At 50.9% G+C, this 18696-nt stretch overlaps 6 protein-coding genes and 1 non-coding gene across 7 annotated transcripts; 3 read left to right on the forward strand and 4 right to left on the reverse strand.

Annotated features, from left to right (window-relative positions):
• Positions 1–15: 15 nt before the first annotated feature.
• Positions 16–1133, reverse strand: BDW47DRAFT_113642 (adenine phosphoribosyltransferase APT1). Its single transcript, XM_024814465.1, has 2 exons — positions 358–1133; positions 16–293 (listed from the first exon to the last, which is right to left on the reverse strand). The coding sequence occupies exons 1-2, from the start codon at positions 851–853 to the stop codon at positions 139–141; spliced, it is 651 nt and encodes a 216-aa protein (XP_024667601.1). The 5' UTR covers positions 854–1133; the 3' UTR covers positions 16–138.
• Positions 1134–2425: 1292 nt separating this feature from the next.
• BDW47DRAFT_t150 lies at positions 2426–2498 on the reverse strand. The gene has a single exon. It is a non-coding gene; the product is annotated as a tRNA-Lys (tRNA).
• A 785-nt stretch (positions 2499–3283) lies between these two features.
• BDW47DRAFT_113648 (uncharacterized protein) lies at positions 3284–5468 on the forward strand. Its single transcript, XM_024814466.1, has 2 exons — positions 3284–3550; positions 3765–5468. The coding sequence occupies exons 1-2, from the start codon at positions 3401–3403 to the stop codon at positions 5349–5351; spliced, it is 1737 nt and encodes a 578-aa protein (XP_024667602.1). The 5' UTR covers positions 3284–3400; the 3' UTR covers positions 5352–5468.
• A 292-nt stretch (positions 5469–5760) lies between these two features.
• Positions 5761–6551, forward strand: BDW47DRAFT_129789 (protein MMF1, mitochondrial precursor; the record flags this gene model as incomplete). Its single annotated transcript, XM_024817032.1, has 4 exons — positions 5761–5803; positions 5976–5989; positions 6131–6304; positions 6405–6551. The coding sequence occupies 4 exons, from the start codon at positions 5761–5763 to the stop codon at positions 6549–6551; spliced, it is 378 nt and encodes a 125-aa protein (XP_024667603.1).
• A 207-nt stretch (positions 6552–6758) lies between these two features.
• Positions 6759–11450, reverse strand: BDW47DRAFT_113650 (C2 domain protein). The gene is made up of 5 exons (XM_024814467.1): positions 9274–11450; positions 9032–9217; positions 8508–8976; positions 7855–8439; positions 6759–7805 (listed from the first exon to the last, which is right to left on the reverse strand). Exons 1-5 carry the CDS (start codon positions 11202–11204, stop codon positions 6912–6914), a joined length of 4065 nt encoding a protein of 1354 aa, XP_024667604.1. The 5' UTR covers positions 11205–11450; the 3' UTR covers positions 6759–6911.
• A 258-nt stretch (positions 11451–11708) lies between these two features.
• BDW47DRAFT_113653 (uncharacterized protein) lies at positions 11709–12890 on the reverse strand. Its single transcript, XM_024814468.1, has 4 exons — positions 12801–12890; positions 12605–12727; positions 12223–12534; positions 11709–12163 (listed from the first exon to the last, which is right to left on the reverse strand). The coding sequence occupies exons 2-4, from the start codon at positions 12725–12727 to the stop codon at positions 12134–12136; spliced, it is 465 nt and encodes a 154-aa protein (XP_024667605.1). The 5' UTR covers positions 12801–12890; the 3' UTR covers positions 11709–12133.
• Positions 12891–13020: 130 nt separating this feature from the next.
• swr1 (putative SNF2 family helicase/ATPase (Swr1)) lies at positions 13021–18693 on the forward strand. Its single transcript, XM_024814469.1, has one exon. It carries the CDS (start codon positions 13221–13223, stop codon positions 18198–18200), a length of 4980 nt encoding a protein of 1659 aa, XP_024667606.1. The 5' UTR covers positions 13021–13220; the 3' UTR covers positions 18201–18693.
• The last annotated feature ends 3 nt before the right edge of the window (positions 18694–18696 follow it).

The following is an 18696-nucleotide window of genomic DNA, read 5'->3' on the forward strand; positions in this document are numbered from 1 at the left end:
AAAAAAAAAAAAAAAAAAAAAGAAAAGATCAAAGCGGTGTGGTTCTCTTTTTTGCTGGTTTCATATTGTTTGCTGGCGAAATGGGCCCCAAAACAACGGTGTACACGCAGAGCACTAAAGAATGTCGACTGTTGTTGATTAGGCCTTCTTCTCTTGACCAGTCAGGAGAGTATAGACCGGAGCGGAAAGCTTCTCGCGGCCCTTGAGGAAATCGAGTTCGAGCATGAAGATGAAACCCATGAGGTCACCTCCCATTTTCTTGACGAGCTCACCACCGGCCTGGGCGGAGCCACCTATTGACAGTCAGTAGCCGTTCTGAAAAGAGATCAGATGGGAAATAAGATAAGAGGGCCATACCAGTAGCGATGATATCGTCCACCACCAAGACCTTCTGACCCGGCTTGATAGAACCAGCCTGCATCTGGAAGAAGTCCTGACCGTACTCCTTCTCGTAGCCCTGGGTCTCACACGGTCCCGGGAGCTTGCCCTGCTTCCGGACGGGGACGAAGCCGGCACCGAGTCTCAGGGCGAGACTGGGACCGAAGAGGAAGCCTCGGGCCTCCAGACCGACGACAACATCAGGCTTCTGGTCGGCGTGGGTTTCGAGGATGTGGAGTTCGAGACAGCGGACGAGAGACTCGTGCAAGGTGGGGTCGGCGAAGATGGGGAGGATATCTTCGAAGAGGATGCCGGGAGAGGGGAAGTCGGGGAATTGGCGCAGGGCAGCGTGCAGCTTTACTTTAAGACTGGAGAGTTCGGCGGCGCGGGAGGCATGGGAGGAGGACTGTCCGGCGACTTGGGCGGCGGCATCAGGACTTTGGGTGGAAACAGGATCAGAAACTGGAGGAGTCATGATGGGAGAGAGAAAAAGAAAGAAAGAAAGGGGAGGAGAAGAGAGGGGAAGAAAATAAAAAAGAAGAAGAAAATGAGGGAGAGAGAGGGAAAAAGAAAAAAAATCCCAGGAGTTGTTTAGTGAGGAGTGAGGGGAGAGGCAAAGTATGGAGGAGGAAAATTCAAGCAGAAAAATGGAAAAGAAAATGTTGCAATTGGAGATAAGCAGCGATCAGACCCGTTACCGTTTCTTACCACGCTCCTCCCTAACTGTGGTGTGGGTATTGGTAATCGGATTACAACCCCTCTTCAACGTCAAAGTCTAGACTCGGATCCATATACTGATGCCCATGTATTTCTCCTATACAATTGGATATTTGACATGAAAGAGATCATCTTCTATAGACGCAATATATCAATAAGTGTGGACTCATTAATAAAATACCACAGAACAAGATAGAATCAAAATCAAGGGAAAGAAAAGGAACCCCACGCCTGAATGCCCCTCCCCTATCGTGTGGACTATAGAATCAAGTGGATCAACAAAGCCACCGATCGTCAGTGCTCTTCACTCCCTCTGAATCATCTCATCCGGTTTCTACTTTATCATCCCGTTCCTCGCTATCTATCTACCACTCCTCCGTATATCTCGACCAAATAGCCCCATCGGTCAAACAGATTGATTGATAGAGGACAATGTAGTTACACATGTCAGATACCTATCATACTTCTACAGTGTACACTCCGTACTCCAGTGGCAAATACCAGAGACAGAACTTGCAGCGATCGTGCGACAGTATTCGACATTTCCAGACCCCTTAGTCCAGGAACCCGTCCGCTTCATGCAGCGCTAGAACGTCCGAAAAAGCCCGACTGCATTGCTGACCGACGATGCGTCGTACCGTACTGTATCTGATGCCATAGTGGTATGATTGTCGTTCCCTCTGTCGGGCTCACCGGTGACCATTTGGTATCGACCTGGGAACTGGGATAGACTTTCATGTGTGTCCCATCGGGTTACTTCGACGAGTAATCATTATTGTCTGGGATCTAAATATATCAACAAGAGGCAAGTCGGCCCTAGCATGAACTGGCTGTGTACCGTACGTATGATCACCGTATCAACCCGTCTAGTCCACACTACTAGAGTAGGCAGAAGCAGTCCCCCACTACAACAACATCTGCCCTCTGCAGCCACCATCCAACGCTAACCACCGTCCACGGACAGCTGTCCTTTCGGCAGCCAATCGATGACCGCGGGGAGAATGGGGCTGGCGGATAAAGGAGGCAAAAACAAGTCTTCCAGCCATACGGAGGGGAGGACGGACAACCGTTCAGGAAATAGACCCCTATTGACTATAGTACGGGATGGTGGGGTCGTGGTGGCTTGATGTTCATATATAGTCGGCTGCTTCCCCGAGTATGCTCTGCATGTGTTGCAGACTCCTTCTCCCAGGCTACCAGTGTCAACCCCACCCGTCAGTTTTGTCAACAACTTTTCAAAACAACAGAACGAAGACAAAAAGAACATCGCCCTTCCAGTCTCCAATGTTGCATTGATGGTTGACGGACGTGAAAAAAAAGCAAAAAGATCAGCCCAACGCGGGGGTCGAACCCGCAACCTTGAGATTAAGAGTCTCACGCTCTGCCGATTGAGCTAGCCAGGCTAGTTGTTGAATACCGCTATCGAGGTATTGTTTCAACAGCCAATGGAATTTGAGTGGTCAATGTTTACCCTTGACTATTGTTGTTATTCTTCTGGAATATTCAGTGATCAGATCAATGGGATCTCGATAGCATATACGGCCAGAACCACAACCTTAACCCATTGAACTGCAATATAACTTGTATTCTCGCTTTGGCTGGTTTAGAGTATTTTCTTATTAATTAGTTCTCTTCTTTTCCTCCTCTCTCGATAGGACGATCGACTCTCACTTCCGTCTGAACATAGATGCCGTCTACAATATATATGCGGCTCAATCCCGTCTTACTACACTATCAACACGCATCCCATCAGCCCAAAGCATCAAAACTCCTCAAAGTAGAACTGGAGCCCATGACGCCCCAAAGTACGAAAACTACTTTGATCGGATAAAAAGATAACAAATCCATCGTTTGCTCCAAATGAACATTTTGAACTATATCAACTGGTAGATACAAGGTGGTGACAATACAATCATCACCCATACACGCCAGCTAATGATTTGCCAGCCTCTTCCGGGCTCAGTCAATGTAAACTCAATGTAGGCAAGAGTCGAGGCTTGTATATATAATCCCGTACCTTGCCATCTGTATAGACCATAAGGCGCTTCCCTCGGCACGCTATAACGCGAGTGATCCACGGATCAATAAAACACCGAGATATCACGTGACAGCACGGGCCACCTCGCTTAGCCAGCGCATCTTTAGGCAGTGATAATCATCGACCGCGTTCGAGATTTCTTCTTCCCTTCCCATCTCTCCCCCCCTCGATGATTTTCAAACTGTGCTTCTGCACCATGCAGAAGTGCTGGGTCATAACATCTGATGTGCTGTTGACCATATTGTAATCATACGTCCTGAGAGTAACATGTCTCCTGCCCCTGTTGCTGCAGACTCGCAGCAGGATCTGCAGCTGCAGACTTTAGCCAGAGCTTTCGAAGCTCTTCTACTCACTATCCAACAACTCGGGTGCAGGGATCACTTCCTGCAGCAGAGGTTGGAATATGCTTCCGACGAGGTAAGATTAGCTATCTCCTGTCTGTTGGTTCCTCCCCGTCCTCTACCCCAGTCTCAAATGACGAGAAAAAATGATTAGCTCTAGATCAGGAGCTGCCCATGCAGCGATGACAGACACATCATGTATTATCTGATGAGAATTTCCTTTTGTTTTATTGTTTTGTTTCCCGCCCGGGAAAAAAAAGCCAGGGGATCCTCGTGCTGATTTTCCCAAGTATTTGAAACTAGCAAGTCAATTACCCAATGGGCTAGACACCCATACCAAGATCATTTCTGAAAAAATCCGTGGCCGCTATGCCGACTTTGATAATCCATCCAAACCACCGTTGAGCCCCCCGGACGTAGTTAAGACACTGGCGGAGTCTGGAAGCGTAGGAGATCCCACACTCACCTCAATAACGGAGGGCTTGGTATGCTACAAATCAGTATTGCATTCCAAGGGAGTCGATCGACTTTCTGATGATCTCAACCCCTGCATAGTTGCAACCAGAGCTGGTGTCTCTGCCTCCCTGGAGAAAGATTTCACCACCAAAGGCGTACGGGGTGGGCTGCGCTGTCCCTTTGCAAAGCCAAACAATATAAACCCATCTGAAAACGGAGTATCCCATGGCATCGAGGATCCCTTCGGTGCCGCCAATGGAGACGCCTGTGGACATGACCCAGATCCGATCAAAGCGGAACAGCTTGATAGACGGTCCAGCCTGGCCCCTTCTGGCTCGGCGAAGTCGTCGACTACTCGATGTCCCGTCGCTCGCTGCCCCATCCGGTACCTGGACCAACACAGCCCGGAAGAGGTGGCCGACTACGTCGAGAGACATAAGCATGAGATTCCCAGGAGCCATGCCATCTGCGTCCAACGCTATCAGAAAGACTCGTCCAGCATGCGGCATCTCGATGCAAAGTATGGTAATCTTATCAGTATGATTCGCGGGCTTTCTGTCAAGCACCAAGCATACCTCCCGGAACGGACTCGAAGCGAAGCCGGAAACTCCAGCTCTTCCGCCGAGAGGGTGGAGAAGTGGGCAGAGGAGGTTGGCCTGAAGCCACAGATGCACCCTCCTATCAAGGAAGAGGAGGAGGAAGATGGCGAGGAAGAAAGGAAGGGACATTTTGATCGACCTCTGCGCGAGGTACGACTTGGAGAATCCCCAAGCCGGCCCTGGGGGATCCCTGTCCCCTTTCCCGATCCAAACCTGCAGACTGCACCAGCAGACGCGGATCTCGACTCAGTTAAATCCCGAGACCATGCCGACGCCAGAACATCCTCCGCCGCACCGCTTCAAGATCGCCCCTCGACGAGACCTGCAGGCCGCTGTCCCTTTGGTCATGGAGCCGCTGCATCCGCATCCGAGAAACCGGACGATACGCCCGTCACACCCCTCCAAGATATCATGCCACCACATCCATATCCAACGGCCTCAAAGGGCAAATGTCCCTTTGGTCACGGAGCCGCTGCATCCGCAGCCGAGAAACCAGACGATATACCCGCTACACCCCCCCCAGATATCCCACCGCATCCATATCCAACAGCCTCAAAGGGTCAATGTCCCATGGGCCATGGAGCTGCGCCCTCCCCTGACCAGCTGGACCCTGAGACGGAGACCATCCGCAACCCGGACAGGGCTCCCAAGCCAGCCGATACTGTCGAGCAAGAGACAGGGATACCGATAGACGGTGGAGGTCCGGATCGGATCGGGGCAAATGTTATCTTTAACGGTCCTGTGTTTTTCGGATTCTCCCCCGAGCAGACTGCGTCCTTCTTGCAGCAATTGGGAAGCTTGGGAAACGGAAGAAGCACATAGGGTCTTAGCCGCCTTGATGGGTTTTGACGGAGCGGCGCTGATTGTTTATATGGCGACATACCTATTCTGTACAAATTATATAATGATACCATGACCGAGAATCCCTTTGAACCTTTACCTCATTACCTAGCCACCAAGCTGTGTATGTCACTGTAGAACCGTCCAGTGAGGGGAATGCTGGCGGATAACCCAGGACCCACGTGGAGCGGGGCCTCATTCAACTCAACCCAGCGCCAACTGACAACTCTCTTTCCCGCGGAATACTTCCCTGCCCGCACCTCTATATCTCCGGCCCCTCATGCTCCGATCCAGCCTTCGTCTTCTCCCCAGCTCTCGTCCTATCCTCTCAACCTTCCGTCCCCTTACCTCCTCCCAACGAATCTACCGACCCATCTTTCAAACAGTCAACATGTCCGGTGTCACTCCCGTCTCTGCTGCTGGTGCTTGCCCGCGTACGTTAACTACCCCTCCTTTTGCCCCCTCATGTTGGTCCTCAAAAGAAGAATAAGCAGAGAAGAGCTGCAATTGGGTTGATGTTTATTCTCTACGCATAAAATACACCATATCAGCTGGAAAGAAGGATACACCCCAGAATCAATCAATGCTAACGTTCTCTCTCTTTAGCTGCCGGCCCCTACGTAAGTCCCGTCCCGTCCCATCCCATCCCGTCGCCGATATCGCTCCCCATACACGAAGCCTCTCCCCTCCACGCCTGAACACAACAGAGAACGGCTCCTTTAAAAAAAAAAAAAAAAAAACACAACTAACAAAAATAACAGTCCCAAGCCGTCAAGGCCAACGGCCAGATCTTCGTGTCGGGCCAAATCCCCTTCGACTCCAAGGCCCAGCTCGTCCCCGGCGGTATCCCCGAGATGACCCAGGCTTGCTGCGACAATATCAAGGCTATTGTTGAGGCGGCTGGTTCGAGCGTGGAGAAGATCTTCAAGGTCAATGTATGCTTCTTCTTTCCGCTTCCTCTTTACCTCTGGTTTTTTGTTCGCCCTGGTAGTGCTATGTTACGTGAGTGAGATAAGCTAACGGGGGAATGATAAGGTCTTCCTCGACGACATGGACAACTTCGCCGCCATGAACGCTACCTATGAGAAGTTCTTCACCCACAAGCCTGCTCGTAGCTGTGTGGCTGTTAAGCAGCTGCCTAAGGGTGTGCCTGTCGAGATTGAGTGCATTGCGCTGGAGTAGATACATGCTGTTAGTTCGTGGATTGGAATCTTCAAAATGAAATAAGAATTCAGTGATGATGATAAATTGGTCTATCTATCTATCTATTTATTTCTGGGGTTGGAAGTCGAGGGGTCCTAGTGCCCCTGTCTTTTCGAGTCGAGTCTCTCTACTTGGATCTTAAAACCTAGGGTAATGCAGTGCTCATATTTGGATAAACCATCGTGTCGAATAACTCCTTCATTCATTAGTAGACCTAGTCGGTGACATGCCCAGTAAACATAAGGTAAATCACAAGAGCTTGAGCTTGACTAAATGGGAATCATTACATTGGTCGAACGTATAGATAAGAAAAAAAAGAAAAAGTATGCAAGCTGTCAATCACCGCCGTCCAAGAGTCCCCGTCATTCTCCCCCCCGCACCGGCCATCAGGCTCTGCTTCACAATAGCATCCGCGGCTGCCGCAGCGGCAAGACGCTCCTTTTGCCGGCTTCGATCGCGCAAGTACCCCGCGGCTTCCGGTCTCATGCGGAGGATTCGCAGAATCATGTCGTCGTTTGGCTCGGCTTGAGCCTCGCGCCACCTTTCTTCCTTGAGCTTTTTCATTGTGCCCAGGTTCCGCGAGAGCATGATGCTCTTTGCGCGCCGGGCGCTGGGAAGGCCGAGAACGGTGCCTGGCCCCGAGGAGCCCAGGAGAGGAGGCGCTGATGTCCGGTTTTTGTGGGCTTGCTGTCGGTGGATCGTTGCTGAGGCCATCCGTTCGGATGTTCGGATGAGGTTCTCGGTGGGTTCAAAGTAGAAGAAGTTCAGCGTTTGGATCTCGTGGTATTTGGGTGATTTCAAGATGTCCAGGGTTACTCCGTTTGCCTCGCCCGTTTCGTCGTCGATGGCGTGGAAGAAGTTCAGAAGAAGCACGAGCCAGCGTGACACGATGTCAACCTCTTGCATGGTCAGAGGCTTCTGATGAGACGGTTTGTCTGACAACGGAGGTACAAGGAGACTCTCAATTGTAGCAAGGACCTCTTTCCATAGACGGGCCATGACCATTCTCATGGCTTCGGATGTGAGGGTTTTGTTCATGATGGCAAAATTATCGTTGAAGTAGACAAAGAGGGGCGTCAACGCATTTTCAATGTCTGCATTGGAGGGTGTTACGGCCGTGGCCTGCGCACGGTTTCGGTTGAGGAAGTTCGAAACGGTTGACATACTGATCCCTCGGGAGAGCAGTGATTTAAGAGTTCGCCGCGACAGACAATACGTGATGTATGCAGAGAGCTGGAAAACAGTCAGCTCCAAGATCATGATATCATATGGGTTGGCTTACCTTTTCCGTGATCTTGCGAGTCATATCCCTTTCGGTACGCTTCAGCGTTCGGAAAGATTTGCCAAAGTAAAATTGAATATCATCTCGTTCCCCTTCCATGCTAACGCGGAGTAAGAGTCTGCCTTGCGTATCCAGGTCAAGCCAGTAGTCCTTCGGAAGGAAGTCGCTGAAATGGACAGGATCAAGCTTGATCGAGGTCCGTCCGACGTAGTCATGATCGCCTACTGCGTCCCAATCCCAAGCAGTCGCGATGATGTTAAGAGGGCCCTGCGTTGTAATATCAACGGCATCTTCCCATCGTGGATTTAAATTATTGTAGATAATGCGTGTCTTCGCGATCCGCTTCTGATACTCGTCCGTCAAGACGACATAGGGATCGCTGCTTCCGTTCATGTCGCAGGCTTTGAGATCTTCAGCCTCCACAACCTTGATCGTAAACACATACGTGGCCGACCTGCGCATCTTCAAAGTCTGCGGGGGCGCATGTTGCGCGATAACTTCTGCGCAACCATCGACATTGATCTCACGTTCAAGCTTGTCTAACTGAGAAAGTGCATACTCGACGTTGTTCAGTTTGACTAGAGACTAATCATACTGTCAGCTATCTCATGATACTATGGCGAGAGACAAGGATCGAAGAGGGGTTGAGTTACCTGTGGGAAGAAATGGAAGGGTTCGATCTTCTCTTTGTTTGCCCATGCCTCCTTGGCCATTTGCATCAATTTCTCCTGAGCAGTTTGATTCATAGCCGCCTCTTGATCCGGCGAGAGGCGGTCCATTTCTTTGGCAAACATCTGCTCGAGTGATTCACAATATCTCGTCACGCCTTTCCCAATCGACCTGGAGAGAGCGGTCATGAACTTTGCATATTGGAAGTCATCGTCCCACTCAAGACCAATCATTTGTTCTATGACTTGGTTGAAGGAGCGGAAGATGTCGATAACCGACACACTGTGCCGGGACTCTTCAGGAGCCATCTCTGTCGTGTCATCGGCCCGGACATTGAATCGATCTTGCTTGATGGCTTGTTCGACCCAATCCATGATCTTTTGATCAGTAAGCCGAATCCAGCGCCAAACGAATTCTCCGAGCAGGCTCTCGATCTGGAAAGGGAAAGGGGATCTATTGTGACGTCAGTTCCAGTCGAGTCACACACAAGGGCAGTGGAATACTATACCCAGGAAGTTCCTCAGCGAAGATGCGGCGCATACTAGCCAATTGCTTGTACAGCTCAAAGCCGTCTTCCATCGGTATCTCCAGCTCTTGAGCTTTTTCTTGCTCAACTATTCTGACAACCATCTCATGGGCATCTTCGGAAAATATGGGAAGAACATTTGCGAGCAAAGTCTTGTAAGGATTGACCCTGGCCAGGCTGTTAGAAGGATATTTAATGTAAGAAAAAACGCATATGTGCCTTACCCCATGATCTCCGGATTCTTGCGATAACGTTTCTTGATCTTCTGACCAAGTTTCATGATAGCATCGCAAAGTTGAATGACGTGAGCCAGCTCCCAGACCTCTTGTTGGACAGGTACCATCTGGCTAAGAAGGGCTTGGTGTCTCTCCGTTGCTTTCCGTGCAAGCCCATCTTGAACATAAGAGCGAAAGCGATCGATATCTTCACCGTCTTCCGTATATACTGGATCCATCTGGATATGATTATCCAAGACGTACATCACCGGCCCTATTGGACGGGGCTTATCCTCGAAGCAGTCCATCATGACGTCGTATAATTCTCGCAGGAGCGCTTCATGGAGGGAAGAGAGTATTTGCTGCATTAGAAGAAGGTCATGGATGGTCCATCTCTGCCTCTCGAAAAAGACAGAAGCCACAAAACTGCTGCGCTTTTTGCCTTCCGATGACGGTACCTCTTTGACAAATGTGAATGCTGAATCGAGGGTGTCCAAGTCGATTTCATTATCGACAAACTTGGTCCGAATGACCTCAAGGAACAGAACAACTCGGGAGAAGTTGGGGATGCGCCAGCGGAGACATATTTCGTTAAGAAGCTCAGAGGATTGCTTTGATAAAAGCCTCATGGAAGGGGAGTCAGGGCTAACCGGCGAAGCATCGATATCATGGTCCCGGAGATCGTGGTGAAGAGTTTGGGCTAAGATGGACTTGTACATAGATCTCGGATCCGGTGGTATGTACACGTAGGTGTCAGATTCTTCAGATTCATTGCCATTGCTGTCACTCAACGAAAGTGAGCTCAGGTCCATAGGTTGGTCGATAATATACGAAGTTGGTCTGGCAGACCCCCCAGGACTTGTTTCGTGATTGTGATCATTGAGACCGGTGTTGAATCGGGGAAGTGCGCTGCCCGGGGTGCTCTTAGCGAGCTCTGGGTTGGCTTGTACGATAGCAAGCATCATTTGCGATAGATCGGGGGCTTCGCTCTTCTTCCACAGGTCATATGCTTCCTCATTCTCAAAGTCCTGCGCGGAAAGCGTTTTGGGGGTGCTGAGACTAAGGTGGGTTTGGTAAGCCTTCAAATCCTGAAGAGCTGCCTGTGCTGTCCACACGGCTCTGTGTTTGTCTATGTCAGACTGCACCTGGCTTGAGGTCATGCCATAGATAGCCGCCACATGTTGTACGAGAGGCATGTCTTTCACGTCGTAGCTCAACGGGGCCACTACCTCCGTGGTATCAGCCCTATCCCCCTGCACAAGGTCTTGATCTTGAGAGAGCAGCTTGTTCTCTAGGACCGAAAGTCGGTTGGACAATTCGGGTCGATCTTTCGCCCAGTCATTACTTTTCAGAATAAGTGCAAAGAGCCGGACAAAGAGTGCGACGTGCCGGTCCACCATTAACTTCCAACTGTCATCGTCCGAATCCTTGCCCTTGCTCAATTCCTTGGTGGCGTTCGAATAGAAGATGAGAACGAGATCTTCCGCTCGGCGATCCTTCTCCATACGCTTCCTGAAGGACTGCTCTTTGAGAGTATTGAGGAAGGCCGCGAACGTTCGCACGACCAGCGGATCCTGATATTCCTTTCGCTTCTCTTTCTTTGTTAAAATGCCCGTCAACCGCTTCTCGAGTTCCGATATGAATCCATGCGGGAATCTTGTGCTCTTGGAGTCCCTCACAAGGGAAAAGTCGCTCATCAGATCGTGGAAAGAGGTCGACGCTCGCTTGGGCCGCTGGGGCGCTGGTACATTCTGTACACGTCGCGAACGAGGCTGGAGGAGATGGGCGAGGTAAGCTACTCGTAGAGCGTAGGTGTAGGCTGCCGTGTTGTTGACTGGGCGCCGGCGCGACGCCGAAAGATTGCGCGAATGACGTCCTTCATTTTGAAGGCTGTTGATCCGTCGGTTGAAACCTCGAGATTGGTTCGATGCTGTCGACATGAGGGGGCACTTTTCTCTATCCGAATCTCGCGGCGTTCAGAAGGAGAGGGGATGCGGGTGGTGAGACCATGAATGGGCGGTTTGCGACAGGACCAGCCAGCAGGAGCTGGACGAGAATATCCAACTAGAATGAGGGGTAGAGAAAAATCCGAATCGTTTTTCGCAGATCGACGGTGTTCAGGAGGCGGGACAAGTTAATGCTCGGATGGGAGAGAACTCGGGGGGGTACGCTGGGGAATGTTGGCGGTTGGAGAAAGGGGTGGTGTGTTGTTGTGTCCCCTGCGGGAGCGTTTCGTATCAAAAAGCTGCCCCCTCCCTATCATCTCTGACGTATGTATCTACGGTCAGCATGGTCGCACGGTAGAAGGGCACCAGCAACCGTGAGATTTACAATATAAATTTTTCTTGGCAGCCTGGTATTTAGAGCGCGTTCGTCTTTTAATTACTAGGAAGGTCCAAATTCCCTTACCCAAGGGGGATATGGCTGATAGGCGGCGACTCAAACTTGATTCCACCCAAGGGATAGAACATACTTAGAAATGGGGCGCCACAGTACAATATTTGTAAACAGGTTTGAAAGGGGGGCTATCAATCAGATTGAGCATGATAGAAGAGTCATATGCGCCTATGTCCGATTACAGTCTCCCCTACACTGTTCCATCACTGCTCTGTCTGCGGTTACACCCTCGCTTGCTCGTGATCTGCACATAAAATCCAAAACAACACATAAAATACCGTGAAAAGTGCAGAGGAAGTGAGTTTCTCGATCGAAGATTGTAACGTAAGAGGGAAGACAAAGGAGAAGTGCTATGTTGTTACAAGTCGGACGGATATGGGCGGAACCATAGAGAACATTGGCGATCAAACCTGCAATTGATGCCCATAAAGAAACATTGTCGTATTTATTTACACAACATAGACCGATCGAATTACCAAGATTCCTCCCCAGACTTGCGAGCCTAGAGTTCACCCAGTTAGCACACCGAGACGTATAATAAACGAGCGGGACACAACACACCGGAACAGCATTGGGACCTCCCAGTTCTTTCTCCAATCCGTTGGAGAAAGTACGAGGAGCGCTTGGCTTATCAGGGTAGTAAAAGCTCACAACACCACAGAAACCGAGGAAGGTTGCGACGAATACTCCCAGGTGGAAGAAGCCCTTGCCGGCCGAGACATGAGTATATTGCTCCGGGCTGAATACACCGAGAATCTCGTTCTCCTCATGCACCGGTTCGCCAAAGTTCCGTCGTTCCTGCTTGTCCCACCAGTCGTTACGGGGGTCTCTGAAGGCTCGCTTAACGCGGGGAGGGTTCTCGTAGCCGCCGTTCTGTATAGGATATTAGAGGGAGTCTATCGAGTAGAACCACCGTTACCCCAAGCTGCATCAACAATCATACCTGCAACGGGTCGTTCACTTCAGCGGCAGCGAGGGTCCGGGCCTGTGAGAAGTTCGCCCGAGGGGCAGTATAGCGAGCGGCCACCTGAGGAAGGCGCCGGGTAAAAAGCCGCTGGGACATCATCTATCGTTGTCGTCAGCATTGGAACCTAACAAATTGACAGTACCTAGTAGTCTATCCAACAGGTAGGACTGACCGTTCTGTATGGAATGTGAGGGCAAGGAAGTCGCAATGGCGGGCAAAAAAAGGCTCAACTGGCCATGGGATGGAGTGGACTGGCGACAGGCAAATGACGGGGTTCGGATTAACTGGAGGTTTGCGGAAAGCGTCGTCGCCTTGGCACCTCAGGCACAAAGACGGCCGCGCTTACATACTCCCGGGGACCGCCTCCTCGTCACAATACGAAAAAACCACATCTTCAAGCAATTTCTGTGACCAAGAGCTTTAATCCATCACCACGCACGCTACAGTTTCGATAACTATGCCAAATTTTTGGTGGCATATTGACTCACTTCTAGCTATCTGTTGATGCTAATTTTTCCCCTTCCAATCGCGTCTTCGTTGGGAAAACTGGGGTCAACTGTGAAGAGGGCCCCTGTCTCCGTGGTTACAAGACATGCAAAACGGCAGTCCGAATGGCATTTCGCACCAAAATGAACGCGTGACCCCCGGTCTTGAAGCGACCACGCATGAGATTCCTTCCTCCGAACGTCCTATCGATTCTGCGCATCCCGATTTGAACTCTTCCGACGACAAAGACACCGAAACCGCGACTGACACGCCCGAAGGGCCTCCGTCGAAAAGGCGAAAAGTTGCTGGCGACACCCCTTCTCGTCGCTCAACCTCTCGGGCGACATCGCCGCCATGGAAGAAAGCCGGGGCCGATGGGCCGACCTCTTTCCTCCAGGATGGCAAACGCAGATCCTCGAGAGTTAATACGGGTCCCCTTGAATCCCAGACACCAGAAAAACGCCCCTCGCGCGGTACTCCAAAACAAGGCATCAAGCAGAATGTTTCTGGTCGGGGCGGGTCAGTCGCGGCATCGCCCTTGTCTATATCTGTTTTACATTCGGAGGTAAATGGGGGGAAGCTTCAAGGTGGCAATGCTGCGGTCAACGGATCTCCGAGGACCGTAGCTCCAAGGAGGTCGTCTGGTAGACGCAAACGCTTCTCGCAGTCACCAGTACCCAAGAAGGATCATGCGCGGACACGGTCTCAAAGTTCGGTGTCTTCTCAGGTACTTCGGCCTTCTGGCGTGGGCTACAACGACTCGAGCACGGTTATCCCCGGTACAGCAAACGAAGCAGACGACCTTGGAGCAGATTTGGCGGATCTACAAAATGGCGAAGGGGATGAAGAGAGCCAGCTTACCCCGCGTCTCCGATTCAAAGTTAAACGACCCTCTATGGGTATTTACCACCCCTCGCACGTCGTACCTCCCCGGAAATACAGTTCGTTTAGGGAATGGATGGAAAGCGAAGATGGAACAACGCGTGACGGCACAATTCTCTCGCCGGCAGCTGCTTATGAAGAGGCTCAAAAACGACGTCGGATCGCTGCGGCTGCGGAACCGGGAGGTTCTTTGAGCTCAGATGTTTGTTCTGCATACCTACCTGAGCAACAAGAAGAACCCCCACTGCAGTACTCCCATCAAGATCATCTCGTGGCGCACGCGTTGTATTTCAAGAAGCTTCTTGACCAAGAGAATAGACGTCACCGGAACACGGCGAGGCTCTTTGCGCAATGGTGTGCTGATGCATGGAGGAAGCGCAACAAGGACCCGGAGGATATCATCAGAGAACAGCAGGAGGAGATGCGCGGGAAGCGCAAACAACTAGCAAAGGATCTTCAAAAGATGTTTGATCTAGCCCGAGCGGAGGTGGACAGGATGCGTCTAGCGCAGTGGGAAGAAGAGCGAAAGGCGGAAGACCAACAGGCCTTGGATCGTGCGATAAAACAGTCTACAATGCTCTTTGAAAAAAGGAGGTCGGAAATCCTTGGAGAAACAGGGAGCGACATTCCCGAATCGAGTGACGATGAGGATATCGAATCGAGTGACGCGTCTGGCGATGAAGATGGCGAAAGCAACATGTCGTCTACAGAATCGGAGGGTGAAGATGAGGATGGTGTGGATGATGACGAGGGCCTAACAGCTGAAGAACTTCAACTCAAATACGCCAATCTCCGTAGAGCCAGTCATGACTCGGATCGCAGATCGCTCGCATCGAACGAGACAGGCTCGTCCGACGATAGCGACGCCTCGAACCCCATACCCGACGATGATGACGTTCAATCCCTACCAATTGAACTTGACGAAATAGATCCGATGCTCATGGACGATAGCGAAGCATCTACTGATATGGACGATGATATGGGTGATAGTGATGAAGACAGGAGTTCGAGCGATGTTGATTCTGGTGAAGATGCCGAGGACGAACTAGGCTTGCTGGGCTTCTTTTCCTCCAAGGAGGTAATGCCAGATGGTGACCTCTTGCTCAACGATGATAGCATAGTTGAGCATAGCGACGATGATAATGCGAGGATAGTGTCAGCAGAAGATGAAGAGGATGATGAGCCGGATGACCCGGACGAGGTCTCTCTAGTCCCTAACGGGCCAGCTGGGACGGAATCTACGCCCCAGGACATGGTAGAACAAGACACCATGGCTGATGAAATGGCCATAGAGAATGATAGTTTGGACGCTGAAACGACAAAAACGACAGAAGCTCCTGTTCCCGACGATCTAACCTCAACTGATGTGCCGGACGAATCTCTGCATACAAGTCATCCCGCAGAGGCTGATCACCGGCATGAAGGCTCCCAAAGTGGTGAGCACTCTAGCGAAGCATCCCCGACCACCCTGGCTACAAAGCATTCCGAACCCGAGTCCGTCTCATCGTATGAAGATGCGACAGAAAAGCCTGCACAGACGAGCGAATCTCCTGCGCCTGGGATGAAGACACCGATCCCGCACTTGCTCCGGGGGACTTTAAGAGAGTATCAACATTTCGGCTTGGACTGGCTCGCTGGTCTGTACAATAACCACATCAATGGTATCCTCGCCGATGAGATGGGTCTTGGTAAGACTATCCAGACAATCGCCTTACTTGCCCATCTGGCTGTGGAAAATGGGGTCTGGGGGCCGCATCTAGTTGTCGTCCCGACGAGTGTCATTCTCAACTGGGAGATGGAATTCAAGAAATGGTGCCCTGGTTTCAAGATCATGACCTACTACGGGAACCAAGAAGAGCGCAGGCAAAAGCGCCGAGGTTGGATGGACGATACCAACTGGAACGTGCTGATTACTTCCTATCAACTGGTCTTGCAGGACCAGCAAGTTCTGAAGAGGAGAAACTGGCACTACATGATCCTGGACGAAGCGCACAATATCAAAAATTTCCGCTCACAGAGGTGGCAAGCTTTGCTTACTTTCAGGACGCGTGCTCGACTTCTACTCACCGGAACACCGCTCCAGAACAACCTGACGGAACTATGGTCCCTCCTCTTTTTCTTGATGCCGTCTGATGGTGATGAAACCGGAATTGAAGGATTTGCGGATCTGAAGAATTTCTCTGAGTGGTTTCGACGTCCAGTAGAGCAAATTCTGGAGCATGGCAGAGAAACGATGGATGATGACTCAAAACAAGTGGTCACTAAACTCCACACCGTCCTCAGACCTTACATCTTGCGCCGCCTCAAAGCCGATGTCGAGAAGCAAATGCCGGCAAAATACGAGCACGTGGTCTATTGCAGGCTGTCGAAACGCCAGAGATACTTGTACGACGGTTTCATGTCCCGGGCGCAAACTAAAGAGACCCTTGCATCTGGAAATTATCTGTCCATCATCAATTGCCTGATGCAACTCCGCAAAGTATGCAACCACCCGGATCTTTTCGAGACCCGTCAAATCTCCACGTCATTCGCGATGCCTCGATCGGTGGCCACCGAATTCGAAATCAAAGAGCTTCTTGTTCGTCGACGGTTGCTGTACGAACATCCTCTCACACGGTTGGATCTCGATTTCCTCAATCTGGTGCCAATCTCACGGGAGGATATTTCTCGGAGACTAGCGGATGATAGCACAAGGCTCATGGCTTATGGCCCTTTCAATCAGCTCAGGGAGCGTCAATATCATCGCACCAACTGGAAGATGGACTTTGACGGCTCCACTGTTCAATCTACCCTTGATCGCTTAGAGAACGATTGCCGGAAGACTAGGATGGCAGAGCTCGAAAGGTGCTTGTATTTCGAGTCAAAGCGCCATGGGCGTCGCCCTGTCTATGGGACTAGTCTGATCGAGTTCCTCACGGCAGACAGCAAGCAACGGCCGGCCTTGAATGGCCCATTACGGAAGCATTCTCTGTCGGACTGGCTGTCTAATCGATCGAGTGTCATTGCATCAATGATTCAGTCCATCGAGGAGCGGTCTCTGAATATGGATGGTTACGTGCAAAGATTTGCCTGTGTGACACCAGCCGCGGTTGCGTCTGGCATTACACAGGCAGCGCTGACCCCTATCGAGACTCGACACCTCACCAAAAAGGAGAGGTTCCCTCCCCATGATCCTTTCCACGAAGCTCAGATGCGTTTGTCGATTGCGTTTCCCGATAGGAGGTTGTTACAGTATGATTGTGGCAAGCTGCAGCGGTTGGACAAGCTCCTCCGTGATCTGAAGGCGGGGGGACATCGGGCTTTGATTTTCACGCAAATGACAAAGATGCTCGACATCCTCGAACAGTTCCTCAATATCCATGGGCACAGGTATCTCCGGCTCGATGGAACAACCAAGGTCGAGCAGCGTCAGATCCTCACGGATCGATTTAACAACGACGATCGCATTCTTGCATTTATTCTGTCCAGCCGATCCGGTGGTCTCGGCATCAATCTCACGGGTGCCGACACCGTTATTTTCTACGACTTGGATTGGAACCCGGCGATGGATAAGCAATGCCAGGATCGGTGCCATCGAATTGGGCAGACCCGCGACGTTCACATCTATCGATTTGTCTCCGAATACACCATTGAATCGAACATCCTTCGCAAGGCCAATCAAAAGCGGATGCTTGACGATGTCGTCATCCAAGAGGGTGAATTCACCACGGAGTATATCACCAAGCCTGCGCCTGAGATCGAAGGCGATGAATCTCTGGAAAGGCAAGACGAAGCCACCGCGGCTATGGACCGGGTGTTAGCGAACCGGGTTGGCGGCACTGCTCGGGTTTTCGAACAAGCCGAGGACAAGGAAGATATCGATGCAGCCAAGAACGCCCAGAAGGAGTTAGAACACGCGGACGACGGCGATTTCGAAGATCGGATTGTCTCGCACAGCACGCCCGCTCAAACTCAAGCTCCGACTCCTGTCGCAAATACACCCGACGAGGGAGGAACTCCTGGGCCGCGTCCTCTCACCGCGCCCCATGTGCATGGCACTGACGAACCGGTGCACGTGGAGATTATACCAGCGCATATCGACGAGTATATCTTGCGGTTCATGCAATGGAACATGAAGGACGAGCCTCTCGTTCTGCCAGTCGACAAGAGCAAGAAGAAGTCCAAGAAGGGCAAAGAGCATCGCCTCCGCAAAAGACGGGCTTGAATCGGTCCAGCGAGTGCCAGCTAACTACGCAATGTCTTTGCGCTGAAATATGACGGGCGCAACTCCCTGATAATGTAATTCTATCTACCTGTTTAATTTTTTCTTTCCCGTCTTGATACCTTGGGTAAGCATACGTGTGTTTGTGTGTTTGTGTTTGCGAGTGTGTGTATGTATGCGTGTGCATTGTGTGTGGTGTCTCTCCTCTCATCCTGAAAATTGATCGATGGGAAACTTGCAAGCGAAGGAACCAATTTTCATTAGCAGGCGCTCTTTTTTCTTCCTTTTTTCTCTTTTCTTCTTGTTCTGTTTTCTTTTTTTGCATTTGGCAGGGAAAAGAACGGGGGCTACATTGACATTTGCGTCATTGTTGTGTTTATGTTGAATTTGGAACTGATTGGATGATGTCCATATGGGTTCATAGGTATGAATCAACTGTAGTTTATAGCCTCTACTCTCGAAGAATAATAACCTCAATCACATTGCTTATATGCCGAGG

This window comes from Aspergillus candidus (assembly GCF_002847045.1).
Source record: "Aspergillus candidus strain CBS 102.13 unplaced genomic scaffold BDW47scaffold_85, whole genome shotgun sequence".
NCBI lineage: Eukaryota > Fungi > Ascomycota > Eurotiomycetes > Eurotiales > Aspergillaceae > Aspergillus > Aspergillus candidus.

What these genes read in the sequence shown, in the direction of transcription:
- BDW47DRAFT_113642 (XM_024814465.1), bottom strand. Translation starts at nt 853, where the DNA reads ATGACTCCTCCAGTTTCTGATCCTGTTTCCACCCAAAGTCCTGATGCC. An exon ending in GGACGATATCATCGCTACTG is followed by an intron (nt 294 to 357) that starts GTATGGCCCTCT and finishes GACTGTCAATAG; the next exon opens with GTGGCTCCGCCCAGGCCGGT.
- BDW47DRAFT_113653 (XM_024814468.1), bottom strand. Translation starts at nt 12,727, where the DNA reads ATGATGTCCCAGCGGCTTTTTACCCGGCGCCTTCCTCAGGTGGCCGCT. An exon ending in AAGTGAACGACCCGTTGCAG is followed by an intron (nt 12,535 to 12,604) that starts GTATGATTGTTG and finishes TATCCTATACAG; the next exon opens with AACGGCGGCTACGAGAACCC. An exon ending in GAGGTCCCAATGCTGTTCCG is followed by an intron (nt 12,164 to 12,222) that starts GTGTGTTGTGTC and finishes GGTGAACTCTAG; the next exon opens with GCTCGCAAGTCTGGGGAGGA.
- BDW47DRAFT_113650 (XM_024814467.1), bottom strand. Translation starts at nt 11,204, where the DNA reads ATGTCGACAGCATCGAACCAATCTCGAGGTTTCAACCGACGGATCAAC. An exon ending in AAGAATCCGGAGATCATGGG is followed by an intron (nt 9,218 to 9,273) that starts GTAAGGCACATA and finishes CAGCCTGGCCAG; the next exon opens with GGTCAATCCTTACAAGACTT. An exon ending in TTCGCTGAGGAACTTCCTGG is followed by an intron (nt 8,977 to 9,031) that starts GTATAGTATTCC and finishes ACGTCACAATAG; the next exon opens with ATCCCCTTTCCCTTTCCAGA.
- BDW47DRAFT_113648 (XM_024814466.1), top strand. Translation starts at nt 3,401, where the DNA reads ATGTCTCCTGCCCCTGTTGCTGCAGACTCGCAGCAGGATCTGCAGCTG. An exon ending in TGGAATATGCTTCCGACGAG is followed by an intron (nt 3,551 to 3,764) that starts GTAAGATTAGCT and finishes GATTTTCCCAAG; the next exon opens with TATTTGAAACTAGCAAGTCA.
- swr1 (XM_024814469.1), top strand. Translation starts at nt 13,221, where the DNA reads ATGCAAAACGGCAGTCCGAATGGCATTTCGCACCAAAATGAACGCGTG.